This window comes from Hemiscyllium ocellatum, chromosome 37 (assembly GCF_020745735.1).
Source record: "Hemiscyllium ocellatum isolate sHemOce1 chromosome 37, sHemOce1.pat.X.cur, whole genome shotgun sequence".
In the NCBI taxonomy this organism is placed as follows: domain Eukaryota; kingdom Metazoa; phylum Chordata; class Chondrichthyes; order Orectolobiformes; family Hemiscylliidae; genus Hemiscyllium; species Hemiscyllium ocellatum.
Genome location: NC_083437.1, coordinates 29,417,003 through 29,444,267, shown reverse-complemented (window position 1 = coordinate 29,444,267; position 27,265 = coordinate 29,417,003). Strand labels below are relative to the sequence as shown.

Genomic DNA, 27,265 nt, shown 5'->3' with positions numbered 1-27,265 from the left:
AACTTTGCAACATAATTTTAAAAATTGACACTGAGTCACATAAGATACTTGGACAGTTACATAGGTTTTAAAAGTGATCTTAATGGAAGATAGAAAGTAAAGAGGGTTTGGGAGTGTATTCTAGAGCTTCAGCCTGAATGGCCACCAGGAGACAACTGACAAATTTTCAGGAATGGACATGAGGTCAGAATTGGAAGAGTACAAAGATCTAAGAGAGTCATAGAGTCATACAGTACAGAAACAGACCCTTCGGCCCAATGAGTCCATGCTGACCAGGTTTCCTAAACTGAATTAGTCCATTTGCCTGCGTTTGGCCCATATCCCTCTAAACCTTTCATATCCATGTATCTGTCCAAATGTCTTTGAAATGTTTTAATTGTACCAATCTCTACCACTTCCTCTCAAGCACATCCCATATATGCACCATTTTTTGTGTGAAAAAGTGCCCTACAGGGTCCCTTTAAATCTTTCTCCTCTCACCTGAAACCTCTTTTTCTGGACTCCTCTAAGCTGGGGTAAAGACCTCAGCTATTCATCCTATCCAATGCCCCTCATGATTTTATAAATCTCTACAAGGTCACCCCTCAGCCTCCTATGCCCCAGGGAAAAAAGTCCCAGCCTATTCAACCTCTCCTTACAATTCAAACCTTCCAGTCTCAGCAACATCCTTGTAAATATTTTTTGCACCCTTTCTAGTTTAATAACACCCTTCTCATAGCAGGGTGACCAGAACAGAAAGCAGTACTCCAAATGTGTCCTGACTAATGTCTTGTACAGCTGTAACATGACATCCCAACTTTTAAACTCAATGCTCTGACCAACGAAGGCAAGTATGTCAAACGCTTTCTTCACCACCCTGTCTACCTGTCACATCACTTTCAGGGAACTATGTACCTGCACCCTTGGGTGTCCCTATTCAACAACGTTCCCCAGGGTCCTTCTATTCAATGCCCTGGATAGCCTTACCAAAAAGCAATACATTGCCTTTACGTAAATTAAAATCCATCCGCTATTCATCAGCCCACTGGCCTAATTGATCAAGATTCCCTTGTACTTTCCACAACCTTCTTCACTGTCCACTATACCATCAATTTTGGTGTCATCCACAAACTTACTAACCATGCCTTTTATATTCTCATCCAAATCATTTATATAAACGATGACCAACAGTGGACCCAGCACCGATCCTTGCAGCACACCACAGGTCACAGGGCTCCAGTCTGAACAACAACCCTCTACCGCCACCCACCTGTCTCCTAAAATCAAACCAATTTTGAATCTCATTGGCTAACTCTTCCTGGATTCCATGTGATCTCACCTTACTAACCAGTCTACTATATGGAACCGTGTTGAAGGCCTCACTAAAGTCCACGTAGACAGTATCGCCTATCCTCTTGGTCACGTCTTCAAAAATTCAATCAAATTTGTGAGACATGATTTCCCACACACAAGGCCACACTGACTATTCCTTATCAGTCCTTGCCTTTCCATAGGCATGCAGATCCTTTCGCTTAAAAGCCCCTCTGATTCCCACTTACTTACCCACTTCTATCGTTAGGCTTACTGGTCATAAAGTCATAGAAATGTACAGCATGGAAACAGACCGTTCGGTCCAACCTGTCCATCCCAACCCAATCTAGTCCCACCTGCCAGTACCCGGCCCACATCCTCCCAAACCCTTCCTATTCATATACCCATCCAAATGCCTCTTAAATATTGCAGTTGTACTAACCTCCACCACTTCCTCTGGCAGCTCATTCCATACACGTACCACCCTCTGCGTAAATAAGTTGTCCCTTAGGTCTCTTTTATATCTATCCCCTCTCACCCTAAACCTATGCCCTCTAGTTCTGGACTCCCAGACCCCAGGAAAAAGACTTTGTCTATTTATCCTATCTATGCCCCTCATAATTTTCTAAGCTTCTATAAGGTTTGCAAAGTACTGGGCTAATGGTAAGATTCTTGGGAGTGCAGATGAGCAGAGAGATCTCGGTGTCCATGTACGCAGATCCCTGAAAGTTGCCACCCAGAGTGACAGGGTTGTTAAGAAGACATACAGTGTTTTGGCCTTTATTAATAGAGGAAATGAGTTCCGGAACCAGAAAGTTATGCTGCAGCTGTACAAAGCTCTGGTACAGCCACACTTGGAGTATTGTGTACAGTTCTGGTCACCGCATTATAAGAAGGATGTGGAAGCTTTGGAAAGGGTGCAGAGGAGATTTACTAGGCTGCTGCCTGGTATCGAAGGAATGTCTTACGAGGAAAGGCTGAGGGCATTGAGGCTGTTCTCGTTGGAGAGAAGGTTGAGAGGTGACTTATTAGAGACATCCAAGATTATCAGAGGGTTAGATAGGGTGGACAGGGAGAGCCTTTTTCCAAGTATGGGGACGGCAAACACGAGGGGACACAACTTTAAAGTGAGGGGAGATAGGTATAGACAGATGTCAGAGGTAGTTTCTTTACTCAGAGAGTAGTAAGGGTATGGAATGCTTTGCCTGCAACGGTAGTAGATTCGCCAAGTTTAAATGCATTTAAGTCGTCATTGGACATGCATATGGACGTACATGGAATAGTGTAGGTGGGATGGGCTTCAAATTAGTATGACAGGGTGGCGCAACATTGAGGGCCGAAGGGCCTGTACTGCGCTGTAACGTTCTATGTTCTAAGGTCACCCCTCAGCCTCCTACGCTCTAGGGAAAATAGCCCCAGCCTGTTCAGCCTCTCCCTATAGCTCAAATCCTCCAACCCTGGCAAACATCCTTGTAAATCTTTTCTGAACCCTTTCAAGTTTCACAACATCTTTCTGATAGGAAGGAGACCAGAATTGCACGCAATATTCCAACAGTGGCCTAACCAATGTCCTGTACAGCCGCAACATGACCTCCCAACTCCTGTACTCAATACTCTGACCAATAAAGGAAAGCATACCAAACTCTTCTTCACTATCCCATCTACCTGCGACTCCACTTTCAAGGAGCTATGAACCTACACTCCAAGGTCTCTTTGTTCAGCAACACTCCTTAGGACCTTACCATTAAGTGTATAAGTCCTGCTAAAATTTGCTTTCCCAAAATGCAGCACCTCGCATTTATCTGAATTAAACTCCATCTGCCACTTCTCAGCCCACTGGCTCATCTGGTCCAGATCCTGTTGTAATCTGAGGTAACCCTCTTCGCTGTCCACTACATCTCCAATTTTGGTATCATCTGCAAACTTACTAACAGTATCTCTTATGCTCGCATCCAAATCATTTATGTAAATGAAAAAAAGTAGAGGACCCAGCACCGATCCTTGTGGCACTCCACTGGTCACAGGCCTCCAGTCTGAAAAACAACCCTCCCACACCACCCTCTGTCTTCTACCTTTGAGCCAGTTCTGTGTCCAAATGGCTAGTTCTCCCTGTATTCCATGAGATCTAACCTTGCTAATCAGTCTCCCATGGGGAAGCTTGTCAAACACCTTATTGAAGTCCATATAGATCACATCTACTGCTCTGCCCTCATCAAGCTTCTTTGTTACTTCTTCAGAAAACTCAATCAAGTTTGTGAGACATGATTTCCCATGCACAAAGCCATATTGACTATCCCTAATCAGTCCTTGCCTTTCCAAATACATGTACATTCTGTCTCTCAGGAATCCCTCCAACAACTTGCCCACCACTGAGGGCAGGCTCACCGGTCTATAGTTCCCTGGCTTGTCTTTACTGCCCTTCTTAAACAGTCTGTAAATCCCTGACTTTTTCCTTTCTTAAATAATGGCACAACATTAGCCACACTCCAGTCTTTCAGCACTTTACCCATGGCTATCAATAATACAAATATCTCCCCTATGGGTTCCACAATTTGTACCCTAGCTTCCCACAATGTTCTGGGATTCACTTGATTAAATCTTGGGGATTTATCTACGTTTATGCATTTTAAGACCTCCAGCACCGCCCCCTTGACGTAACTCTTTTCAAGGTATCACCATTTATTTCCTCAATCTCTCTACCATCTATGACTTTCTCCAGGGTAAATACTGATAAGAAACATTTGTTTAGGATCTTACCCATATCTTGTGGCGCCACACATACATGGTCTTGTTCAACTTTAAGGGGCTCCATTGTCTCCCTAGTTACTCTTATGCCCTTAATATACTTGTAGAATCTCTTTGGATTCTCCTTTACCCTGTCAAAGCAATCTCATGTCCCAACTTTGCCCTCCTGATTTCCCTCTTAAATGGACTGCTACACCCCAGCTGCCTGTACCTGACAAATGCCTCTTTCTTTTTCTTGACTAGAGCCTCAATACCTCTTGTCTTCCAGTGTTTCCTTGTTTCCTCCTCTGCCAGCTTTACCCTTCACACTAATGTGTACATGCTAGCCCTGAGCTTGTTACCTCACTTTTTAAAAGCCTTCCAATTGCCAGACCTTTCTTTACCTGCGAACAGCCTCTCCCAATCAACTTTTGCAAGTTCCTGTCTAATACCATCAAAACTGGCCTTGTCCCAATTTAGAACTTTAATGTTTGGACAAGACCTGTCCTTTTACTTAACTATTTTTAAACTAATAGAATTATGGTCACTTGTCCCAAACTCCACACTGACACCTCAGTCACTTGCTCCGCCTAATTTCTCAAGAGGAGGTTGAGTTTTGCCCCTTCTCTAGTAGGGCCATTTATATCTTGATTGAGAAAATGTTGAGGATTAAAGAAGACCTAAGAAAAAAGAAAGGACATGAGCATGGAGAAATTTGAAAATAAGAAGAAATTTTAAAATTGAGACTTTGCAAGAAACAGGGGTCAAAGTGGGTCAGCAAATAGAGCACGGTGGCGTGAATAAGGAGCAGAGCTTACATGAACCTTAGTTGGCAAAGGTTAAAAAGTGGAAGGAAATTAAAGTTTCTGACTCCAGAACCACAGAAATGTGCTTGATGCTTCACTGTCTATTTGGTTCAAGGGCAATTGGGAATGGGCAACAAATGCTGGCCTCGCCAAAAAAACCCCCACATACCATGAATGAATAAAGAAGTGAAGGAATTTGTGTCAGTGGCTGGCTGGCTCTGACTGTAGCTGGGTTTGTTGAATATGTTCAGAAAAAAGTGTTAAAATTTAGAAGCACTGCCAGATTGCATGTTAACATGTTATCACAGAAATACATCCATTTGCTTAAGCTGTGCATTTTTCATTTTGCCAGTAAATACAGTTTATATGTAAACCGTGGAGCTGGGAACCTCAGACTACTGTGGCTGTGAGATTAAAAGTGAGCAATTGCTCAACATTCTTAGATTTATTGCACTTTTGGTACTGAGAATTAACATCAATCGCTACTGTTTAAAACCACACCCCCTGCAGTAGTTCAGTTGAGAAACCTTTTAGATGCAGGTGGAAGTTGTTCATAGGAAAGCATTATCCCATGGATCAGGTTGTAAGTTTGCCCGCTGAGCTGGGGGATTTGTTCTCAGACATTTCGTCACCATGCTAGATACCATCATCAGTGAGCCTCCGATTGTCTTCATTGAAGGCTCACTGATGATCTTGCCAGAGCTACAATCTTCTCCAAGATCGTATCCCATGGATCTTGGAGCGGCCTGGTGACTCAGTGGTTAGCAATGCTGCCTTGCAGTGTAAGGGACCTGGGTTCAATTCCACCCTCAGGCAACTGGCCGTGAGGAGTTTTGCACATTCTCTGTATCTGCTTGGGCTTCCTCTGGGTACTCCAGTTTCCTTCCACTGTCCAAAGGTCTGAAGGTTAGATGGACTGGCCAGGCCAAATTGCCAGTGTCCAGCGGTGTGCCGGCTTGGTGGATTAGCTATGGGAAATGCAGGGTTGCAAGGTAGAGTGTGGGTTTGGGTGCATTGCTCTTCGGAGGTCAGAGTAGACACATAGGACATAGAACAGTACAGCACAGTACAGGCCCTTTGGCCCTCGATGTTGTGCTGACATTTTATCCCATTCTAAGATCAGACTAATCTACATACCCTTCATTGCACTATCTTCCATATGCCAATTCAAGAGTCACTTAAATGTTCCTAATGTATCTGACTCTATTACCATTGCCAGCACACATGCATTGCATTCCACGCACTCACCACCACTCTGTGTAAAGAACCTATCTCTGACATCTCCCTAAACCTTCCTCCAATTACCTTAAAATTATGCCCCCTCGTGATAGACATCCCTGCCATGGGAAAAGGTCTCTGGCTATCCACTCTATCTATGCCTCTCAACACCTTGTACACCTCTAACAAGTCACCTCTCATCCTTCTTTGCTCCAATGAGAAAAGCCCTAGCTCCCTCAACCTTTCTTCATAAGGCATGCCCTCCAGTCCAGCAGCATCCTGGCAAATCTCCTCTTTACCCTCTCTAAAGTTTCCACATCTTTCCTACGATCAGGCCACCAGAACTGAACACAATATTCCAAGTGTGATCTAACCAGGGCTTTATAGAACTGCAGCATAACCTCGCAGCTCTTAAACTCATTCCCCTGCTCATGAAAGCCAACAACCATACGCCTCTTGACAACCCTATCAACTTGGGTGGCAACTTTGAGGGATCTATGGACATGGACCTCTTGCCTCCTCAGCCTTAAGTCAGTTTTCTTCTTCCTCATGAAACGATGGGGCAATTAGCCTGCTTCCCCACTATGGGGATTCTGTAATCTTACAATCCTGATATCAGTATTAAATAGGGGTCCAGAATTCATATTTTCTGGTAGTGAGGCTGATGGAACAGTCTGAGCAGAGTCAGCTGACTAATTGATCACCCTCCCAGCTTGGATAGAAATTGGGATCTAGACAATGCTGGCCAAATCAGAGGACTGGCAGTTCTGGAGAATCTGCAGCGCATCAGGAGAGGTGGAAATGACTAGCTGGGGACCAGACCTCAACATGTAGGCATCTTCACTGGCTTCAAACATCAAACTTCAAGTTAATGGCACTTAAGCTAGTAGGCAAATTAGGCTGGATGGGAAATCCACCTTATTGGATTTGCCTATGCTGTGATTGCATTCTGACTAAGGCATCACTATTTTTGCCTGATCTGTTGGCATCAGCCTTCAAGAACAGTGATGGTGCAGGTTGGGGAAATGACAGTCTGATTCCCCACTGCTCAAGGGATTTTCGTGTCCTATATTGACTGATGCACTTTGAGAGTGTGTAACAGGTTGAAGATACCTGAGCCCTATTCTATCGACCTCAATGTGCTGCTCATGGCAATCATCACACATGCTTTCTAAGGAAACCAGGATATCTCTTCACACATCAACCACAATACCAAGGATATTCTCAACTTCTTTCTTTTCAATGAAGTATCAATCAGGTCAAAAACTATGTTACGACACAGGGTAAACCCTCCTGCTTAATATACACCAGCAACACAGAAAAGATTTATCCCATGCAGTAATCTGTGAAAATTCAAAATGCCAAGAACTATTTAAAATAAAAATTAACAACTTGATTTCTTAAAGTATAACAGAAAATAATTAACTAACAATTATTTCCAACTCCCTTCTCTAACCTATCAAGGTTTCAAAACCAGCCAGCTGTTGAATCTTCTATTTGGATCTTCCTGTGTCTTTTCTTCTTCTTCTTAGGGATTATGCTTCACAGGTTACAAATCGATAAACTTCCTTTAAGAGTGCTATTTTTTAGGCGGTCTCTACATTCTGGTGGTGTGTCGATTCTCCTCCCAACTGTTCAATGTTCCCTGGTTCAAAGCTTCAAATTGAGTCATTGGCTTTTAAGATTGTCAATATACTAAATTCAAACTTGATTGAGGGTTGGTATTTTGGGGTATAAATTAAATTGGCCAAATTTGAATTTGTTTTTGTCTCTAGGCACCCAGCTACACTAACTGCTGGATCAGAAATCTGCCAATTTACCTGGTCTGTGTCTGCCTTAAGGCTATCACTATCCTCAATATTACTACAATTTTGAGTTTCATGTTACCTGCCTACCCCACGTCCAGGTCTTTAATATACATACAAAACACAACGGCTCTACTATCACTGCCTGGGACACAAGTGATTGTATCTTCCAGATACCACTGCTGTCTGTTTTCTGTCCCTCAGCCAATTTCATATGGCATTGCCACTTGCATAAGTGATCAGGGCCAGTATAGAAGTGAAGGCATGTTACAACTCCTCTCACTTGTTTCTGGGTTGGTAAAAGAGGGGAAAAATTCATCTCGACCTAGTGACAATGTAGAAAATAAATGAAGGATCAGGTCAGGATCCTACAGTGATGTCCTGCACTGTGGGGTGTGTGGTAATATCCTGCACTGTGGGGTGTGCTAGTGACGTCCAGCGTTATGGGATGTGTGGTGATGTCCTGCACTGTGGGGTGTGTGGTGGTATCCGACACTCTGGACCGTGTGGTGGTATCCTGCACTGTGGGATGTGTGGTGATGTTCTGCATTGTGGAGTCTGTGGTAGTATCCTGCAATGTGGAGTGTGCGGTGATGTCCTGCACTGTGGGGCATGTGGTGGTACCCTACACAGTGGCGTGTATGGTGATGTCCTGCACTGTGGGGTGTGTGGTGGTACCCTACAATGTGGGGTGTGTGGTGATGTCCTGCATTGTGGGGTGTGTGGTGGTACCCTACACTGTGATGTGTATGGTGATGTTCTGCACTGTGGGGTGTGTGGTGATGTTCTGCACTGTGGGGTGTGTGGTGGTACCCTGCTCTGTGGGGTGTGTGGTGATGTTCTGCACTGTGGGGTGTGTGGTGATGTTCTGCTCTGTGGGGTGTGTGGTGACGTCCTGCATTGTGGAATGTGTGGTGGTATCCTACACTGTGGGGTAGGTGGTGATACCCTGCACTGTGGGGGGTGTGGGGGTATCCTGCACAGTGGGGTGTTTGTGGGCATCCTACATAGTTGGGTGTGTGCTGATGTCCTGCACTGTGGGGTGAGTGGTGATTTCCTGCACAGCGGGGTGAGTGGTGATTTCCTGCACTGTGGGGTGTGTGGTGGTATCCTGCATTGTGGGGTGTGTGATGGTATCCTTCACTGTGGGGTGTGTAGTGACGTCCTGCATTGTGGAATGTGTGGTGGTATCCTACACTGTGGGGTAGGTGGTGATACCCTGCACTGTGGGGGGTGTGGGGGTATCCTGCACAGTGGGGTGTTTGTGGGCATCCTACATAGTTGGGTGTGTGCTGATGTCCTGCACTGTGGGGTGAGTGGTGATTTCCTGCACAGCGGGGTGAGTGGTGATTTCCTGCACTGTGGGGTGTGTGGTGGTATCCTGCATTGTGGGGTGTGTGATGGTATCCTTCACTGTGGGGTGTGTAGTGACGTCCTGCACTGTGTGGGGTGTGTGTGTGTGTGTGTGTGTGTGTGTGTGTGTGTGTGTGTGTGTGTGTGTGTGTGGTGGTATCCTGCACTGTGGGGTGTGTGTGTGTGTGGTGGTATCCTGCACTGTGGTGTGTGTGTGTGTGTGTGTGGTGGTATCCTGCACTGTGGTGTGTGTGTGGTGGTATCCTGCACTGTGGTGTGTGTGTGTGTGTGTGTGTGTGTGTGGTGGTATCCTGCACTGTGGGGTGAGTGGTGGTATCGTACACTGTGGAGTGTGTGGTGGTATCCTATACTATGAGATGTGTGGTGATACCCTACAATGTGGGATGTGTGGAGATGTCCTGCACTGTGGGGTGAGTGGTGATTTCCTGCACAGTGGGGTGTGTGGTGGTACCCTACACAGTGGGGGGTGTGGGGGTATCCTGCACAGTGGGGTGTATGTGGGTATCCTACAATGTGGGGTGTGTGGAGATGTCCTGCACTGTGGGGTGAGTGGTGATTTCCTGCACAGCGGGGTGTGTGGTGATTTCCTGCACTGTGGGGTGAGTGGTGATTTCCTGCACAGCGGGGTGTGTGGTGATTTCCTGCACTGTGGGGTGAGTGGTGATTTCCTGCACAGTGGGGTGTGTGGTGATGCTCTGCATTAAGTAGTTTTGTTTTGCTTTCCCCTAAAGAATTTGACACGTTTTTAAGTGGAAAGAAAGAGCAATTGAAATTTGGGCACTGCAATGTATCGATGTATCTGGTATTATATCAATTTAGATCTGAGCCACAATGTTCTCTGCACTGACACAAGGCCTGCTTATTCCAGCATAGGGCTTTCTCAAGGAAGGTGGATTCTCACAGGATTTGTATCAAATTTAAAAATGCCTTGAGTCCCTCAGCAACAAAGAATCCTCACAGATTTTAACAACATAGATTCACATTAATCACTCTGTCCCCTGATGAGTCGACCACTTTCACAGCATTTCAACTTTAACAAACTCTACAAAATTATCAATGTGGAGAGATTGTGTTGAGATACACTAACCACAACATTTAATTGGAAGGACATCCATAATTGCTGATATTATGCAAACCAACTTTTTTAAAGTTAATATCACTCCTGCATTGTATTTATCATTGTATTTCTCTAACAGCTAACAGAACCTGCACATTTAAAAGTGCACTATAAACACAGGGTGCTGAAGTCTTTTATTGTTTTTCAATCACTTCAAAGTGTCAATGATAGAAATGCGAAGATCCTTTGGCCCATCCAGCCTTCCAAAACCCGTATGATCGCCTGGGACAACTGAGAACAAGATAAAAATCCAGGGGAATCTTGTGGTAAAATACCTTTCTGTCCCATCTTGATAATCAAAACTACTGCAGGCCCTGATTTGGCCCTGATTTCTCTGTAGTACTTACATTTATAATGAGTGCTATCTGTCCTCGTCAGGGATATGTCCAACTGAAAGAGGTGACTCAATTGCTACATAAATTTCCTACTTATGCACAAACCAGCCCATGATTCACCACCCAGATAACCTGATTAACAGGGAAACTGCAGACTGGCAAGCAGAGAAAAAAAACCCAGAGACAGGATAGAAGGAATAGGAGAAGGCAAACAATATATTATAAAGACAAAGCACTTACATTTTGGATTATGATAGGGAAAACTATGAGAATTTTCCATACTTTTAAAATGGATTATAATGGATTAGAGTGGATTCAGTTTCAATTATTCTAATTACTGTTTTGGAGAAAACGGATTACTGAATAGATGAACAGAAATGGAGCATTTACCAAGGAAATAAATTTTATTAAGCAATAACCAGACCATATAGAGAATATATCACCAAAATGGAATAGAAATATATTCTGTATCACCCAATTGCACTTGACTCCTATAAACCTAACTTAATTTGATAACACCGAGCATTAAAATTTTTAATTGAGCAACACAAAGTTATTTTTCTTTGTACTTGTTCTTGGGACATGCTTGCAAGGTGGACATTAATTGCCTATCCCCAAATGCCTCTGAGAAGATGTTGGCAAGCCGCTTTCTTGAACTGCTGCAGTTCATATAGAAACGATTCTGACAGACCATTATTAATGGTTAAATGGTTTGGATTAAGTGAACGTTAATGTAGCTCATTTCGAGTCATTATCTTCCATAGATGTCCAGAGTAAGAGTCGTAGAAGGTAAGAGAAAGAAGGAAGCTTTCCAGATAACATTGTTCTCATATAACTGTTCAGAAAAACCCTATCAAATTCCTCTGCACTTATCTAACGTCTGCTATAAAAGGGCAAAGACAACTTGGTACAACCACATTAAGTGTCTGTTAGGGAACAGCATCAACGTAGCATATAATTTATACCAACAGCCTTGCTTCTTCAGAGCTCATTGCGTCTATCTGTACTCTTTTGTGTTGTATTGGATATGCTCTGTGAGTAACTGTGTTAGAAACATAAACAGACCATGAGTAAAAATGAACGTAAAATCTGGCTTCTGTTTTAATTATTTCTTTTGGAGTATTTCAATTTCCAGCGTGCTGGAAGATTAAATACGGCAGCAGTAGGACTATGTAGGAAAATAAAGAAAATAATCACAATGGGGCAAATGAATTGTTTCACCCTCTACTTAATTGAATATTACATCAAGAAGTCCATTTGGTTCATTATTACTGTACTGTCTCTTTGAAAAAGTTAACTCATTAGTCCTAATCTTGCCTTTTTAGTTGTGATTTCTTTTCCCTTCCAAGTATTGATCCAATTCCCTTTTGAAAATTAATATTGAATTTGCCTCAACTGTTCTTTCAAACTGTGTATCCCAGATCACGTAATGTGCTGCCTATAAAAATTATCCATATATTGTCCCTGGTTCTTCAAACAATCTTATCCTCTGGCTATTGAAGCTCCAGCCACAGGAAAAACTACTCAAACTCTTCATGATCTTCAGAACCTCTATTAAATCTGTCCTTAATTTTCTCTCTTCTAAGGACAGTTTCTTCAGTCTTTCCACATAACTGAAGCCTCTTCTAGTGTCTCATCCTCATCCCCTCTTTCCACCTGCCTTTCACTACCCATACCACCTATTGTCCTCCCTCATTCTGATTTGGTGAGCTTCTTGTGGAGTTTTGTTATTCTAGTTAACAAGGTTAGATAACATGGAATACAGGGAGAACTAGCCATTCAGATACAGAATTGACTCAAAGATAGAAGAAGAAGGTGATAGTGTAGGGTTGCTTTTCAGATGAGAGGCTTGTGACCAATGGTGTGCACTGCTGGGTCCACTGCTTTTTGTTATTTATATAAATTTGGATTTGAATATAGGAGGTACAGTTACTAAATTTGCAGATGATAACAAAGTTGGAGGTGTAGTGGACAGCGAAAAAGGTTACCTCAGAGTACAACAGGACTCTTGATCAGATGGGTCAATGAACCAAGGAGTGGCAGTTTAATTTAGATAACGGGGTGCTGCATTTTGGAAAGACAAATCAGGGCAGGACTTATATACTTAATTGTAAGGTCCTGAGGAGTGGTGCTGAACAGAGAGACCATGGAGTGCATGTTCATAGTTCCTTGAAAGGAGAGTTGCAGGTAGATAGGATAGCGAAAAGTCGTTTGGTATGTTTTCTTGTATTGGTCAAACTATTGAGTATTGGGGTTCAGAGGTCATGCTGCAGCTGTACAGGACATCGGTTCGGCCACTTTTGGAATATTGTGTGCAATTCTAGTCTCCTTCCTATTGGAAAGATGTTGCAAAACTTGAAAGGGTTTGGAAAAGATTTACTAGAATATTGCCAGGGTTGGAGGATTTGAGCTCTAGGGAGAGGCTGAATAGACTGAGGTTATTTTCCCTGGAGTGTTGGAGGCTGAGAGGTGACCTTTTTGAGGTTTACAAAATCATGAGGGGCATTGGATAGGGTGAATTGCTGAGGTTAGGGGAGTCCAGAATTGGAGATTTAAGGTGAGAGAGGAAAGATTTAAAAGAGACCTAAGGGGCAACTTTTTCATGCTGAGGGTGTTGCATGCATGAAATCAGCTGCCAGAGGAAGTGATGGAGGCTGGTACAACAACAACATTTCAAAGGTGTCTGAATGGGCTTATAAATAGGAAGGGTTTAGACAGATATAGGCCAAATGCTAGCAAATAGGACTAGATTTATTTAGGATACCTGGGTGGCATGAACGAGTTGGCCCGGAGGGTCTGTTTCCATGCTGTACATCTCCATGATTATAGATAAGAGCTAGTTTTTAGGTGGGTGGGACAGCAGCAGGATTCCTGTAATCACTGCCCTAAACCAGATAGACAGGGAAAGTTGCAGGTTCTAGTTACTGCTGAATTAGCTAATCTCAACACAGATGGAAAACTGAGACTACAACTGTCCTCAATGCCCCTGGGTTTAAGGATGTGAAAATATTAGCCAGCATTCCCACTCCTGAATGCCACCAGCGATTCTTACACCAAATTAGTTCAGTTAAGGAAAAGAAAAAGGCAGAGGGATAAATTGAAAAGTGGAGAAACGAGAGTACTGTACATGGCTAAAGACAAGGAGGCAAAGAAATCAGATACACAGTAATTTAAGAGAAGAAAAATTATGTATTTAGTACCTTGCACAATCTCAGGACATTTCAAAACAATCTGCAATTAATGATGTGCTTTTGAAGCAAAGCCATTGTTGTAATATCAGGGAATTTCAACAGCTATGAAGGCCCATCAGACAAAAATGAAAAAAATTTTGGTGATATTCAGAGGGTAACACCAGGCAGACTGGCAGCAGGAAGAACTCCCTTGACTTTTCTTCAAAATAGTGCCATGAGATCTCCACACCCACTGGAGAGGCAAACGTGGCCATTGGTTTAATGTCTGATCCAAAAGATGGATGAATGGATGGCCTTTTAAGTCTGGTTCTCAATGGCAGATTAAGAATCACAGCTTGATTCACTTTGCCGAAGGCAGGAATGTTGCTCACCAGAGATTGACTTCATTTTTTTTGCACTAAATTTGAAAGTGCTAAATATTCACACGGACCCCAAAAAGCCAGCTGCAAAAGCTCAGAATCTGATATCTTACAGGGTCCCATGCTGTGCCACATCAAAATATAAATGCAATTTGATAAAAAAAAACCTTAAAAGCCACCCCTTGAGCACCATGTATTACATGCCAATATTTTAAGATTTCACTCATCTAAAATGTCTCTGCTCTGGAGGAGTTTGCTGTATGGCTGGTTTCACATTTAGTAAATTTGAAAAGAGTTATTTCCACAGCAGCGAGTCATCAAAAGAGAATTTAAATAACCCTTTGAAGGAACTCATCAGCCTTGCCAAGTAAAGCTTAGTATGACCCATTTTACGTTTTGATGATGTTATTCTGCAGAGACAGGTGCAGGTTTTGGAAGGAGAAAGTGAGGCCTGCAGATGCTGGAGATCAGAGCTGAAAATGTGTTGCTGGAAAAGCGCAGCAGGTCAGGCAGCATCCAAGGAACAGGGCTTATTCCTGATGAAGGGCTTATGCCCGAAACGTCCAATTTCCTGTTCCTTGGATGCTGCCTGACCTGCTGCGCTTTTCCAGCAACACATTTTCAGCGCAGGTTTTGGAAATCAATTGAGGTTTCCTTAGTGGCCCAATTGAAAATTGCTTTAATGTGTGTAAAATTGAGGTGCAGAAAAGTCCAATTTTCATTTCCACCTTCATTCTGGGTTACCTGCGCAGAGACTGGGTGTAAATGGGCCTTTGCAATTGGTTTCAGTTGTTTCTGAGTTAGTGAAAGGAAGTGTTAACCAATGACTATTTCTGAAAAGTGTATGTTGTGCATCTTGTTCAGGGAACAAGATTGGGCTTGACTGTGATGCCCTCTTAAGTGGAATAGTTTATAAACACTCATTACCTAGACTTGTTCATGAAAAGATGTCCACTGGAATGATCTATAGAGAAAGGTCAGCTTTCACTAAACTGTATTCATGTACACATTTAGACAAAATGAATTCAGTATATTTTTTTCTGCTGTGTAGAGATTTTTAAAAAATAAGCCCATATTTACAACCTAAGGAAAATAAAAGTGATAAGAAAATGAAGGAAGATTATTTTTTCCTTGAAGGGCGATAAATGTGTGAAACAATGGGTAGTGGAATAAGAAATTGAATTGGTTTCATGAAAGAAGCAAGACAAATTTGTGTCTACAAAACAGATTCAGAGCTGTTAGAAATTCATATACAGCCTGTTCCCTTAGTCATAGCTCCTGGATACTTGTTCCCAGAGCTGTGGCTCCTACATTGTATGTTCCCCTAACCATGGATCTGCTTGCTCCCATAATTGTAGTTCTTGTACTGCTCTTTCCCACAACAATGGCTCTTACAATATCTGTCCCCACAACAATGATCCCCATAACCGTGGCTCTGCACTTCCCAGTTCCAGAAACATGGCTCTGATGCTGCCCATTTCCACATACTTGGCTCCAATACTGCCTGTTCCCAAAGTCAGGGCTCTGATTCTACCGGCTCCCATTGACATGGCTCTAATGCCACCTGATCACCTAACCATGGCTCCGATGCTGCCTTTTCCCATGACAATGGCTCCACATTGTCTGTTCTCATAAACATTTGCTCCAGCAATGTCTGTTCCCATATGCATGGTTCTTGCAATGTCTATTACCATAGCTATGGTTCTTGCAATGTCTATTACCAAAGCTATGGCTCCTGCAATGCCAATTCCCATAACCATGACTCCTTTAATCTTGCTTCACCTGGCTACTTTACTCTATGTTCCTTAAGTTGCTGCTTCTACAGTGTCCACAGCAATAAAACTATAGTCAGATGAAATTTGAAGGTGAGATTAAGGGTCCTTAGTGATGGAATTGATGTTGGCTTGAAGCATCTAGCACAGCATGATTGTGGGCTGTGCAGCAAGTAATGCATTTCAGACCCCAGAATAGGGGAGAACTCCCTAGCTCTTTATTTAAATGTCACACATGTACGAGCTCACAGTACATTCACTGTCAGAGCAAGCCTAATAAACATATTACCAATTATTAATACAATGACATGTAACAGGATTTTTCATTACATTTTTCAAAACTGCTTTTGAATACATTCCCACAAGCAGTCCTCTCTATTATGGTATTATTTAATTAACATGATGGCAGAATAAACTTCAAACTCTCGTGTTTTTCATATACTGAAGTTGCCAGTGGCTATTCTGTTTTGTGTTGGGGTATCACTTGCCATTGACATTCTGTATTCATAAACTTAGCCCATTCTGCATACAGCATTGGTGTTTTCTTACCCTATCAATAATAGTTGTCGTATCATACACTCGAAAGCAGGCGATGAGTAGTTCAGTTGGGAAATGGCATGGAAAGAGTTGTCTCTTAATGGCATTGCAAATCATGAGCACTCTGATGAACAAGTGTACCTCCATATCTGAGTCTAGGATTTGTGTAAGTAGGTTACAGTTTGCAACATTGAGGAGTATTGTAATCATTCCTCGGCCAACCCCAAACAGACAGACACTGTCAAAGCTGGGGACACTGGCTCATGAACAGGCAATGGAATCCTGACTGAATTTGTCCCCTTTAGTCCATAAGGAGGCAAGGATAACACAATTAATACACTGGGTGAGATCAACAAGCTCAGTATAAGCTAGGGTTCACACTTGAGACACTGCATTTGGCTGAATACAATACAATGCTGGGTCCATTTATGTTATGAGCCATCTGGGGAGTGAGAAATCTTCTTCTGATCTTTGAGCTTCCATTCACTAAAAGGTCCTCATCACGGGAGTCAGAGTTAAGTAAGAGAACCGCTTCAAAAAAATCTAACAGATTCCATGTAGCATAAAAGCTTCACTATGTAGAGAAAATCCAACTATAGCTCAGTGACTTGGTAGGTGCTCTGTCCTCAGTTTTATGGTAGAAAATCTTGCAGGTGGACACAGTAGAACTGAGTAACACAGTACTTGAATAGCAATGCACTTCAGTGGAACGCTAATGGTGTGTGCTTTATATTGTCCTGCTCTAACTTGAACCATGAGATTTTCAAAAAAATTATTTTGCAGGATAGGGTTGTTGCTTGAAAAACGAGCATTTATTGCCCACTCTTAACTATCCTTAAGATAGGGGAGAGTTGCCTTCTTGAACAACTGCAGTCCATTTAGTGTAGGCATGCTGCCAATGCTGTTAGAAAGGAAGCTCCAAGATTTTGACTAAATGACAGGGAGGGAAAACCGTTTAAGTTCTGGGTCAGGATTGTGTGTAACTTGGAGAGGAATTTGCAGATGCTGCTGCTCCCATTCATCTGTTGCCCTTGTCAAGCTAAGTGGTTGAGGTCATGACTTTGGGAGATGTTACAAAGAAGCATTGGGCATATCCATTTGTGAAAATTAAGATAACTCTGACATCTCATTTTAATCTACTGCCCTATCAAGAGTCAACAATATTACCATTCCTGATGAAGGACTTTTGCCCGAAACATTGATTCTCCTGCTCCTCAGATGCTGCCTGACTTGCTGTGCTTTTCCAGCACCACACTCTCAACTCTGCTCTCCAGCATCTCTAGTCCTCACTTTCTTCAACCATATTGTGTGGACCAGACTTGTTAGGTTAGGTAGATTTCCCTTTCCAAGTTAATTGAAATTTTAGGATATTTCAGCAATGTTACGATCACTGTTCCCATGCCAACCCACATATTGCTAGATTAATTGAATTAAATCTCACAGTTTTCCACAATAGGCTTTGAACTCACAAACTGTACAACACCAGTCAAGGATCACACTAGAATTACTGACATGGTACCACAGGCGTCTCAAAATCAAACAGAAGAGATGTTTACAGGACTCAGGGAAGTTGTCCCCAGTCCTCTCCACAATATAGCTAAAGAAAGAAACGTCCAGGGAGCAGTGAAGATGAGCTAACAATTGTATCTTCTCTCATCATGGACCACTGCGCATCCTTGCTCTACCATTGGCATAGACTGCATTTGGAATTAATTCCCTAAATCACCTCGACTTGACACTCCTCTTCAAGAATTTCTTATAAAGTCAAAAGTAACTTGGATGTATATTTGGTCTGATTATGTCTCAGCAGAGGCCTCACCTTCATCCCCCTATGCTCCCGGATTAACGAGTTCAACACGTGGCGAGACATCGAACAATTCTTCTGCCGCCTTTGTCTCCGCGCCTACTTCTTCAACCAGGATTCTCGCCCACCCTCTGACAACCCCTTCTCCCACCTCCAACACACCCCATCCACCTGGACACCCCGTACTGGCCTCTTACCCGCCCTCGATCTCTTCATAGCCAATTGCCGCTGCGACATTAACCGCCTCAACATGTCCACCCCTCTTACCCACTCCAACCTCTCACCCTCGCAATGTACAGCCCTCCACTCCCTCTGCTTCAACCCCAACCTCACTATCAAACTGGCAGACAAAGGAGGCGCTGTGATAGTTTGGCACATCGATCTTTACATTGCTGAGGGTAAACGCCAGCTTGCGGACACCTCCTCCTACTGCCCCCTTGACCATGACCCCACCTTCCACCACCAAACCACCACCTCCCATCCATAACCTCATCACCTTAGGGGATCTCCCACCCACCACCTCCAACCTCATCGTCCCACAACCCCGCACTACCCACTTCTACCTCCTGCTCAAAATCCACAAACTTGACTGCCCCGGCCAACTCATTGTCTCAGCCTACTCCTGCCCCACCGAACTCATCTCTGCATACGTCGACATGGTCCTGTCCCCCTTAGTCCAAGAACTCCCCACCTACATTCGGGACACCACCCACACCCTCCACCTCCTCCATGATTTTTTACTTCCCCGGCCCCCAACGCCTTATCTTCACCATGGACATCCAGTCCCTATACACCTCCATCCCCCATCACGAAGGACTCAAAGCCCTCCGCTTCTTCCTTTCCCACCGTACCAACCAGTACCCTTCCACTGACACCCTCCTTCAACTGACTGAACTGGTCCTCACCCTGAACAACTTCTCTTTCCAATCCTCCCACTTCCTCCAAACCAAAGAAGTAGCCATGGGCACCCGCATGGGCCCAAGCTATGCCTGCCTCTTCATCGGATATGTGGAACAATCCATCTTCCGCAGCTACACTGGCACCACCACCCCCACCTTTTCCTCCGCTACATCGATGACTATATCGGCACTGCCTCGTGCTCCCACGAGGAGGTTGAACAGTTCATCCACTTTATTAACACCTTCCACCCTGACCTCAAATTTACCTGGACCATCTCAGACTCCTCCCTCCCCTTCCTAGACCTCTACATTTCTATCTCGGGCAACCGACTAAACACAGACATTTACTATAAGCTGACCAACTCCCACAGCTACCTAGATTACACCTCCTCCCACCCTGCCCCCTGTAAAAACGCCATCCCATATTCTCAATTCCTTCGCCTCTGCCGCACCTGCTCCCAGGAGGACCAATTCCAATACCGAACAACCCAGATGGCCTCCTTCTTCAAAGACCGCAAATTCCCCTCAGACATGGTTGACGATGCTCTCCACTGCAGTTCCTCCACTTCCCGTTCTTCTGCCCTTGAACCCCAACCCTCCAATCGCCACCAGGACAGAACCCCACTGGTCCTCACCTACCACCCCACCAACCTCCAGATACATTGTATCATCCTTCGTCATTTCCGCCACCTCCAAACAGAACCCACCACCAAGGATATATTTCCCTCCCTTCCCCTATCAGTGTTCCAGAAAGACCACTCCCTCCGCAACTCCCTCGTCAGGTCCACATCCCCCACCAACTCAACCTCCACTCCCGGCACCTTCCCCTGCAACCGCAAGAAACCGCCCACACCTCCCCCCTCACTTCCCTCCAAGGCCCCAAGGGATCCTTCCATATCCGTCACAAATTCACCTGCACCTCCACACAGATCATTTACTGTATCTGCTGCACCCGATGTGGCCTCCTATACATTGGGGAGACAGGCCGCCTACTTTCGGAACGTTTCAGAGAACACCTCTGGGATACCTGCACCAACCAACCCAACCGCCCCGTGGCTGAACACTTTAACGCCCCCTCCCACTCCGACAAGGACATGCAGGTCCTTGGCCTCTTCCATTGCCAGACCATAACAACACGACGGTTGGAGGAAGAGCACCTCATCTTCCGCCTAGGAACCTTCCAACCACAAGAGATGAATGCAGATTTCTCCAGCTTCCTCATTTCTCCTCCCTCCACCATATCTCAGTCCCTACCCTTGGACTCAGCACTGCCTTCTTGACCTGCAATCTTTTTCCCGATCTCTCTGCCCCCACCCCCCTCACCTTAACCTCCTTCCACCTATCACATTCCCAACGCCCCTCCCCCAAGTCCCTCCTCCCTACCTTTTATCTTAACCTGCTTGGCACACCTTCCTCATTCCTGAAGAGGGACTTATGCCCGAAACATCGATTCTCCTGCTTCTTGGATGCTGCCTGACCTGCTGCACTTTTCCAGCAACACATTTTTCAGCTCTGATTATGTTTCACCTATCGCTAGCAATCTCTCTCTCTTCCCTGAACAAGTCTGCATTATGGAAAAGGAGTGGTAAAAATAGGAGTTGTTGTTCTCCTTTCGGGGATTGGTAGGAAGGCTGGGACCAGACTGTTCTTTCAGGTCAGAATACTGGGAATTACCAAAATCTCAGTGAAGGAAAGGGAAGAAAAACAAGCAACAGCAAAAAGTCTGTTTTTACATTGTAAGCTGACTTAAATTTGAAACAATATCTGGAGGCTTGAGTTTTGAATGTTCTGTCAACTCAGTAATTATTCAAATTGTTCTTCTTGTGTATCTGTAATTGTCAATTATCAAACTGAAGAGGAGAAAATCACTGCACTATTCCAATATTCTTTTAAATCAGTCACAAGGTTGTCTTCCTCAATGAGAATTAAATGGGAAAAGTACAAAACTGAATTTAGAGTGCTACTGCAGCCCTTACCTCTACACCTTGCACCTTCAACTTCATGTGATCCTCCCGAGTAGTTTTCCCATCTTTCCGTTTCTTCCAGCAGTAACCATCCTTTCTGTATTTCACCTTCTTCCTATTGTATAGGATCATGGAACCATTCTGGGGCCTGCAATATTTCAAGGAAGACACATGGTTGGAAATAGGGACTCAGGATCCACACAAAACAGTTTTAGAGATACTTGTCCCCATTCAATATTAAACCTGTCATGCTTTAATGTTTAGGGTTGACACTGATTTTGCACTTTGAGAATTTTTATGCATGTTACACTCTCTCTCAATCTTAATGCCCTCATTTTCCTACTAACAAGGAGATCATGGGTGATGCATGCACTATTCCTGGTTTTAATTCATGGACAGCTGGCAAGACCTTTCCCCTACAACCCTCAAAGAACACTAAAGCCAACTGTAGCTCTGTTTAGAGTGAAGTTAATTAACATGAGATCTGTTTGCACTGGATGACTTACTGCCATACTTTTATCCTCTGAGTCCGAATGAGATAAAAGAAGTAGAGCACAAAAACTGGGGGTGGAAGTAGGCCATTCAGCCATTTGAGCCTGCTCCACCATTCATCATAGTTTTCAAAGAATCCCTACACTATTGAAGCAGGCCATTCAGCCTATTGAGTCCATACCAACCCTCCAAAGAGCATCCTACCCAGACCCACCCCCACCCTAACCCCGTAACCCTGCATTTCCCATGGCTCATCCATCTAATCTGCACATCCCTGCACACTACGGGCAATTTAGCATTGCCAATCTACTTAAACTGCACATCTTTGGACTATGGGAGGAAACAGGAGCACCTGATGGAAACCCACGCTGACATGAGGAGAATGTACAAAGTCCACATGGTTGCCCAGGACTGGAATTAGACCTGGATCCATGGCGCTGTGAGGCAACAGTGTTAACCACTGAGCCACCGTGCCACCCTGAACATGGCTGATCATCCAACTCAGTACCCAGTTCTTGCTTTAATGACATACTCTTTGATGCCTTTAGTCCTCACAACTATATCTAAATGCTTTTTAGATCATTAGATGAAGGAGCGACGCTCCAAAAGCTACTGTGCTTCCAATTAAACCTATTGGACTATAACCTGGTGTTGTGTGATCTTTAACTTTCAGCTACCCAGGTATTAAGCTGTAAAATTCTTTGAGACTTCTTCAGCTCGCCCTCTGCCTTTTATGATGCTCTTTGAAACTAACCTCTTTGACCAAGCACTTTTTCCCGGTATCTGCATATCTGTCTTGGTGTCAAGTGTGGCTTGTTAATCACATCTGTGTGTCATCTTGGGACACTTTAATATGTTAGAACACTACATAAATGCAAATTGTTATTACTTCTGTGAAACAAACTTACTACTCTTCATTCTGTCTTTTTGTGTCTAACTTTTCAACAGCTTCAGCTGCAAAAAGTAGACAAATATGTGCATCCCATTCACAGACAGAGTGAAATCGATGAAGTTTCCAACACAATTGGACATGCAATGTCTTTCCAATTATCAAGATAACACTAACGAATCACTTAATGCTTTGGTGTCTGGAAAACACAAATTATGCTTAATATATTAACCAACCTTCACTGAAGTGCTTTTCTTTGCAAATATGCAAGAATCAGAAAATACTGTCTGTCATAAATTGATGGCTGGGGATCTGGAATCATCTGTAGACCAGACCAAGTAAAGATGACAGATTTACTTTGCTAAAGGACATTACCGAATCAGATGGTTTTTATGACAATTGGCATCATCACGTTTAGATATATTTTCATTCCGGATGTTTTTATTGATGTCAAATTGCACCATCGTTTTTATGGAATTCTAACTCACGCCCTTAGAATATTAATCTGGGGTTCAGGACTCAACATCTACTTTGTATTTGTAATTTATCATCTGATTAATATAAAATTATTTATACTTATTGATATAATTTATACTTTATAATCAAATTGATTAGGCGTCTTAGCCTGAACAGTATGGTTTGTTTGCAAGAATCTTTATTAATGACTGGAACATTAAGGACTGTATTGTTCATATACCTGGTATATAAGAGGCAATTGTTAACACAGAGATGCAATATACCCAAGAATTTCACATACAGTATTAGGTTGTGATTTGGATTCAAATCTTGGCACAGACCACGGATAGAGGCCCTCTTTTATGATGAACATGAAATGGAAGAACACAAAATTGTAACGTCCACTAGCACTTCATCCCAACCCCAAACCCACATGTAATGGGTTATTTTTCCTTAAAAGCCTTGCGTTACCTTTTATTCTTCAATAAGATAGAGAATCAAAACAGTGGCTAACAAAGGGTTAGGGACACGATGAGCTGCTATACAACACACTATTCTTTCAACTTAAATTTTGCCAACACAGAATTTCTGTTGCAATGATAGATTGATAAACAAAGGAAAGACAAACACCACACATTACTGCTTTTGTTAATCTTTTGTTGCAGCTAAAACTCAGGCAAGTTGGCTTCTCCCTTATCTCTTCTTTTACACACCAGCTCCTGAGAGCGAAACTGCCTGAATCCCAAACAGATAATACAGCAAGATTCAATGGATTGCATCCTGATAGAAACACTTGCAAAGACAGTAAGATAAAAAAAAAATCAATCAATCTGTTCATTTATTTCCTTAAAGGACCCCATGCCCTTGTAAAAATGTTTCACATTAGACTTTACACAGATACACACAAATAATTTCACAGATTTTACTCTGATAGTTACATTTGAGCTAAATCTTTCTAATGTAAATAAACATTTATAGTAAAGTCAGGCTTCAGCTAATTATCAAACCTTATTTACACAGTAAAGCTTCCTGCAAGACATAACAAGTGTGAACATTCATTTTAGGTCAAGCTACCAATCATGCCAACCCCACTGCACCATAAATCAAGTGCCAATCTCTTTAAAAGCTAAAGAAACGGGTATAAAAACAAAAATGCAAGTTTGCCCAGAACATAAGCAATGAAGATTGACATTTAGTTTATAAACCTATTTCAAAGGATAGCAGCTATTGTACAGGGTGTCAGGAAGCAGGTTTAGTGAACTAACCCATCAGGTTCCTCACAAAATCAGAGATGAGGGGGAGCCTGGTTACTCCCTTATATGCGAAGGCTGCCTGGAAGGACATATCTGGGGTATCTAAGACACTTCCAATGGAATAAATGTGATTAACAATGATCAGTCACGGGCTAATGTTGCTGGCTCAAATGCTTAGAGAAATATCATAAAGCTAGGAACGTTTGGCGGATATGTTAAAATCTAAATATGTTAGCATTGGGTTAACAACAAATGACAAGCTGAAATACATAGTCAACCAACATGAGTTCATCTAGCACCTTTAATGCAGTAAAACATACTGGATAGACTACCTGGCATTGGCTTATCTCAACTTTCAAAGTCTTTCTTACCAACTTCTAACAGACTGCACCTGTAAGAGATGGTGAGGGAACCAACCAAAGGGAAAAATCCTAGTCCTAGTCGTCTCCAATCTATCTTTTGCCAATGCATCCATCTTTGACAGTAGAGTGGGAGTGACTAGCGTAAGATTCTTGAATTCATTTTAATACCAAACACATCCCTATCAAGTCCTATGGTACTACTGTGCTAAATGGGGTAGATTCAGAACAGATCTAACAGCTCAAAACTGGCAGTCATGAGACGTTGTGGGCCATCAGCAGGAGTAGAATTGCATTCAACCACAATCTGTAATCTCATGGCTCATCCCCCATTCTACATTCTAAAACCAAGGGAACAAATTTGGTTTAAAGACAAGCTCAGGAGTGCATTTCAGAAGCAGAACCAGGGCATATCCAGAAAAATGCAATGTCAACTTGCTGAAGCTAAAACACTCAACTATTTGCACGCCAACACAGAAACAGCATGCAATAGGCAGAGCTAATTAATCTCACATGCAATGGACCAGACTGAAATGTTGCAGTCCTGCCACATCCAGTCATGCTCGATGATTAAACAATAAGAGAGAGAACAAGGCTTCACAAATATATTCATTCTCAACGATGGATGATTCAAGCGTCCAGATGACAATACTGAAGCATTTGCACTCATCTTCAGCTCGACGTACCAAGGGGATAATACATCTCAGCCATGTCCTCAGGCTCCCTATAATCATAGATGCCAATTTTCAGCCAATTTGGTTTACCACATGTGATGCTAAGAAACAGCCTAAAAACATGGACTATGTTAAGGTACGTAGCCTATGGACCCTGACAACATCCCAAAAATAGCATTGAAGACTTGTGCTCCATAACTAGCCCTACCCTGAGCCCAGCTGTTCCAGGATAGCTACAGCATTAACATTGAAACAGTAATGTGGACAATTGTCCAGATATGTCAGGCTAGCAACAGGTAGGACAAATCCAATCTGGCCAAAGATTGGTGCATCAGTTAACTCATGATCACCAGCAACATGATAGGAAATGCTATTAACAGTATCATAAAGTATAGTAATCAGCTCACTGACACTCAGTTCAGATTCTGCTGGAACCACTTGTCTGCTGAACTCATTACAACAGCCCAATACCTTAAGACAGCATTTGTTTTATTGAGTGTGCCTTCAAGGAGACTTAGCCCAACTGAAATAAATGGTAAACAAAGGGAAAGCTTTTCACTGGTTGGAATCATACCTGGAATGAAAAAGGTCATGGTGTTAAAGATAATCTTCTCAGCCACAGAATATCACTGCAGCGTTCCTCAGGGCAGATATTTTCTAATCAACCAGCTCAGAGATGTTATTACAAACCTCTTGAACAGGTGAAACTTGAGCCCAGGCTTCTTGGCCCAGAGATAAGGATACTACCATTGTCCCACAAGACCCCTGAGTTCTTCAGGGTCCTAGGCCCAACTATTTTTCAGCTGTTCCATCACATGGTGAGGATTGGGGATGTTCCCTTATGATTGATTGCATAACATCCAGTATTATTTGACTCCTCCAGTATTAAAGCTGTGTTTCTAAATGCAGCAAGAGCTGGGCAAGGAAGGGTAAGGAAAGCAGTTGGATGGGAACACCTCCACCTGTACATTCCTCTCCAAATGACACATCATTCTGACCTGGAATGATATTACCATTGCTCTAATGTTCACTGGATCAAAATTGTGGAATGTCTTCCTTGCACCTCTGTGGATGTACCTACAGCATTTCAAGCTGACTCACCACTGTCCTATCAAGGGCAATGAGAGATGGACAACAGCTGTTGGCCTTAGCAGCAACAGCCAAATCACATTAAAGAAAAATTTTAAAACAGCCATTTTACTTTTGCATTCTCACCCAAAATTTGACATTGAGCCACAGGAGGAGATATTATGGCAGGTGACTGAAAGAATAGTTGCAGAGGTAGGTTTTAAGAAGAACATTAATGTAGGAGAGAGAAGTGGAGAGGTTTAGGTAGGGGCTTGCAGAGTTGAAGACTGGATGACAAATTCTTTTGGAAGGGAATTCCATAGCTTTTTGAAAAATAGAAATATTAAAGGCGAGTAGTGTGAATCAGAGAGTGAAATAAGTCTAGGTAGTTTATGTGGAGATTAACAAACTGATAGATTGAAAGGCCTCTTCTCTACTGTTACATGCTTTGGAAGTGAAGTTTGATAATGTATGTGGTTGTATGCATAAGAAATGAATCATGATGAAACTACTGTAAAGTGAAAAAATATTAGGACCTCAGCTAAGCATCGGTACTGTTTAATATATTAATACATATCAGTCATTTGCCAGATATTTTATGTCCAGAATAGATTTTTCTAATATTTTGTTCAAACAATTTCCAGTAAAACCAATTATCAGGAATTGCACAGTATTACGGGGACTTTACTGAGCTACTCGATTCACAAAATTCATAATGACTGCTCTTTATAAAGGTCTCACAATTTTTCATTTACCACATTGTTAATCTCTACAGCTAGAAATTAATATTAATGTACTGTACGTAAGGCTCTTCTATATCTTACTTAGCATTTTATTTGTGGTTTCACAGTGTCTATTAGGAGCCGTATTCATATTTTG

At 42.9% G+C, this 27,265-nt stretch overlaps 1 protein-coding gene across 1 annotated transcript in view; it reads right to left on the bottom strand.

Annotated features, from left to right (window-relative positions):
* Positions 1 to 27,265, bottom strand: part of camta1a (calmodulin binding transcription activator 1a) — a 1,231,004-nt gene that overhangs the window by 489,791 nt on the left and 713,948 nt on the right. The window contains exon 4 of the mRNA XM_060851985.1: positions 21,208 to 21,343. Coding sequence (XP_060707968.1) covers positions 21,208 to 21,343 — 136 coding nt within the window. The remainder of the gene's footprint in view (positions 1 to 21,207; positions 21,344 to 27,265) is intronic.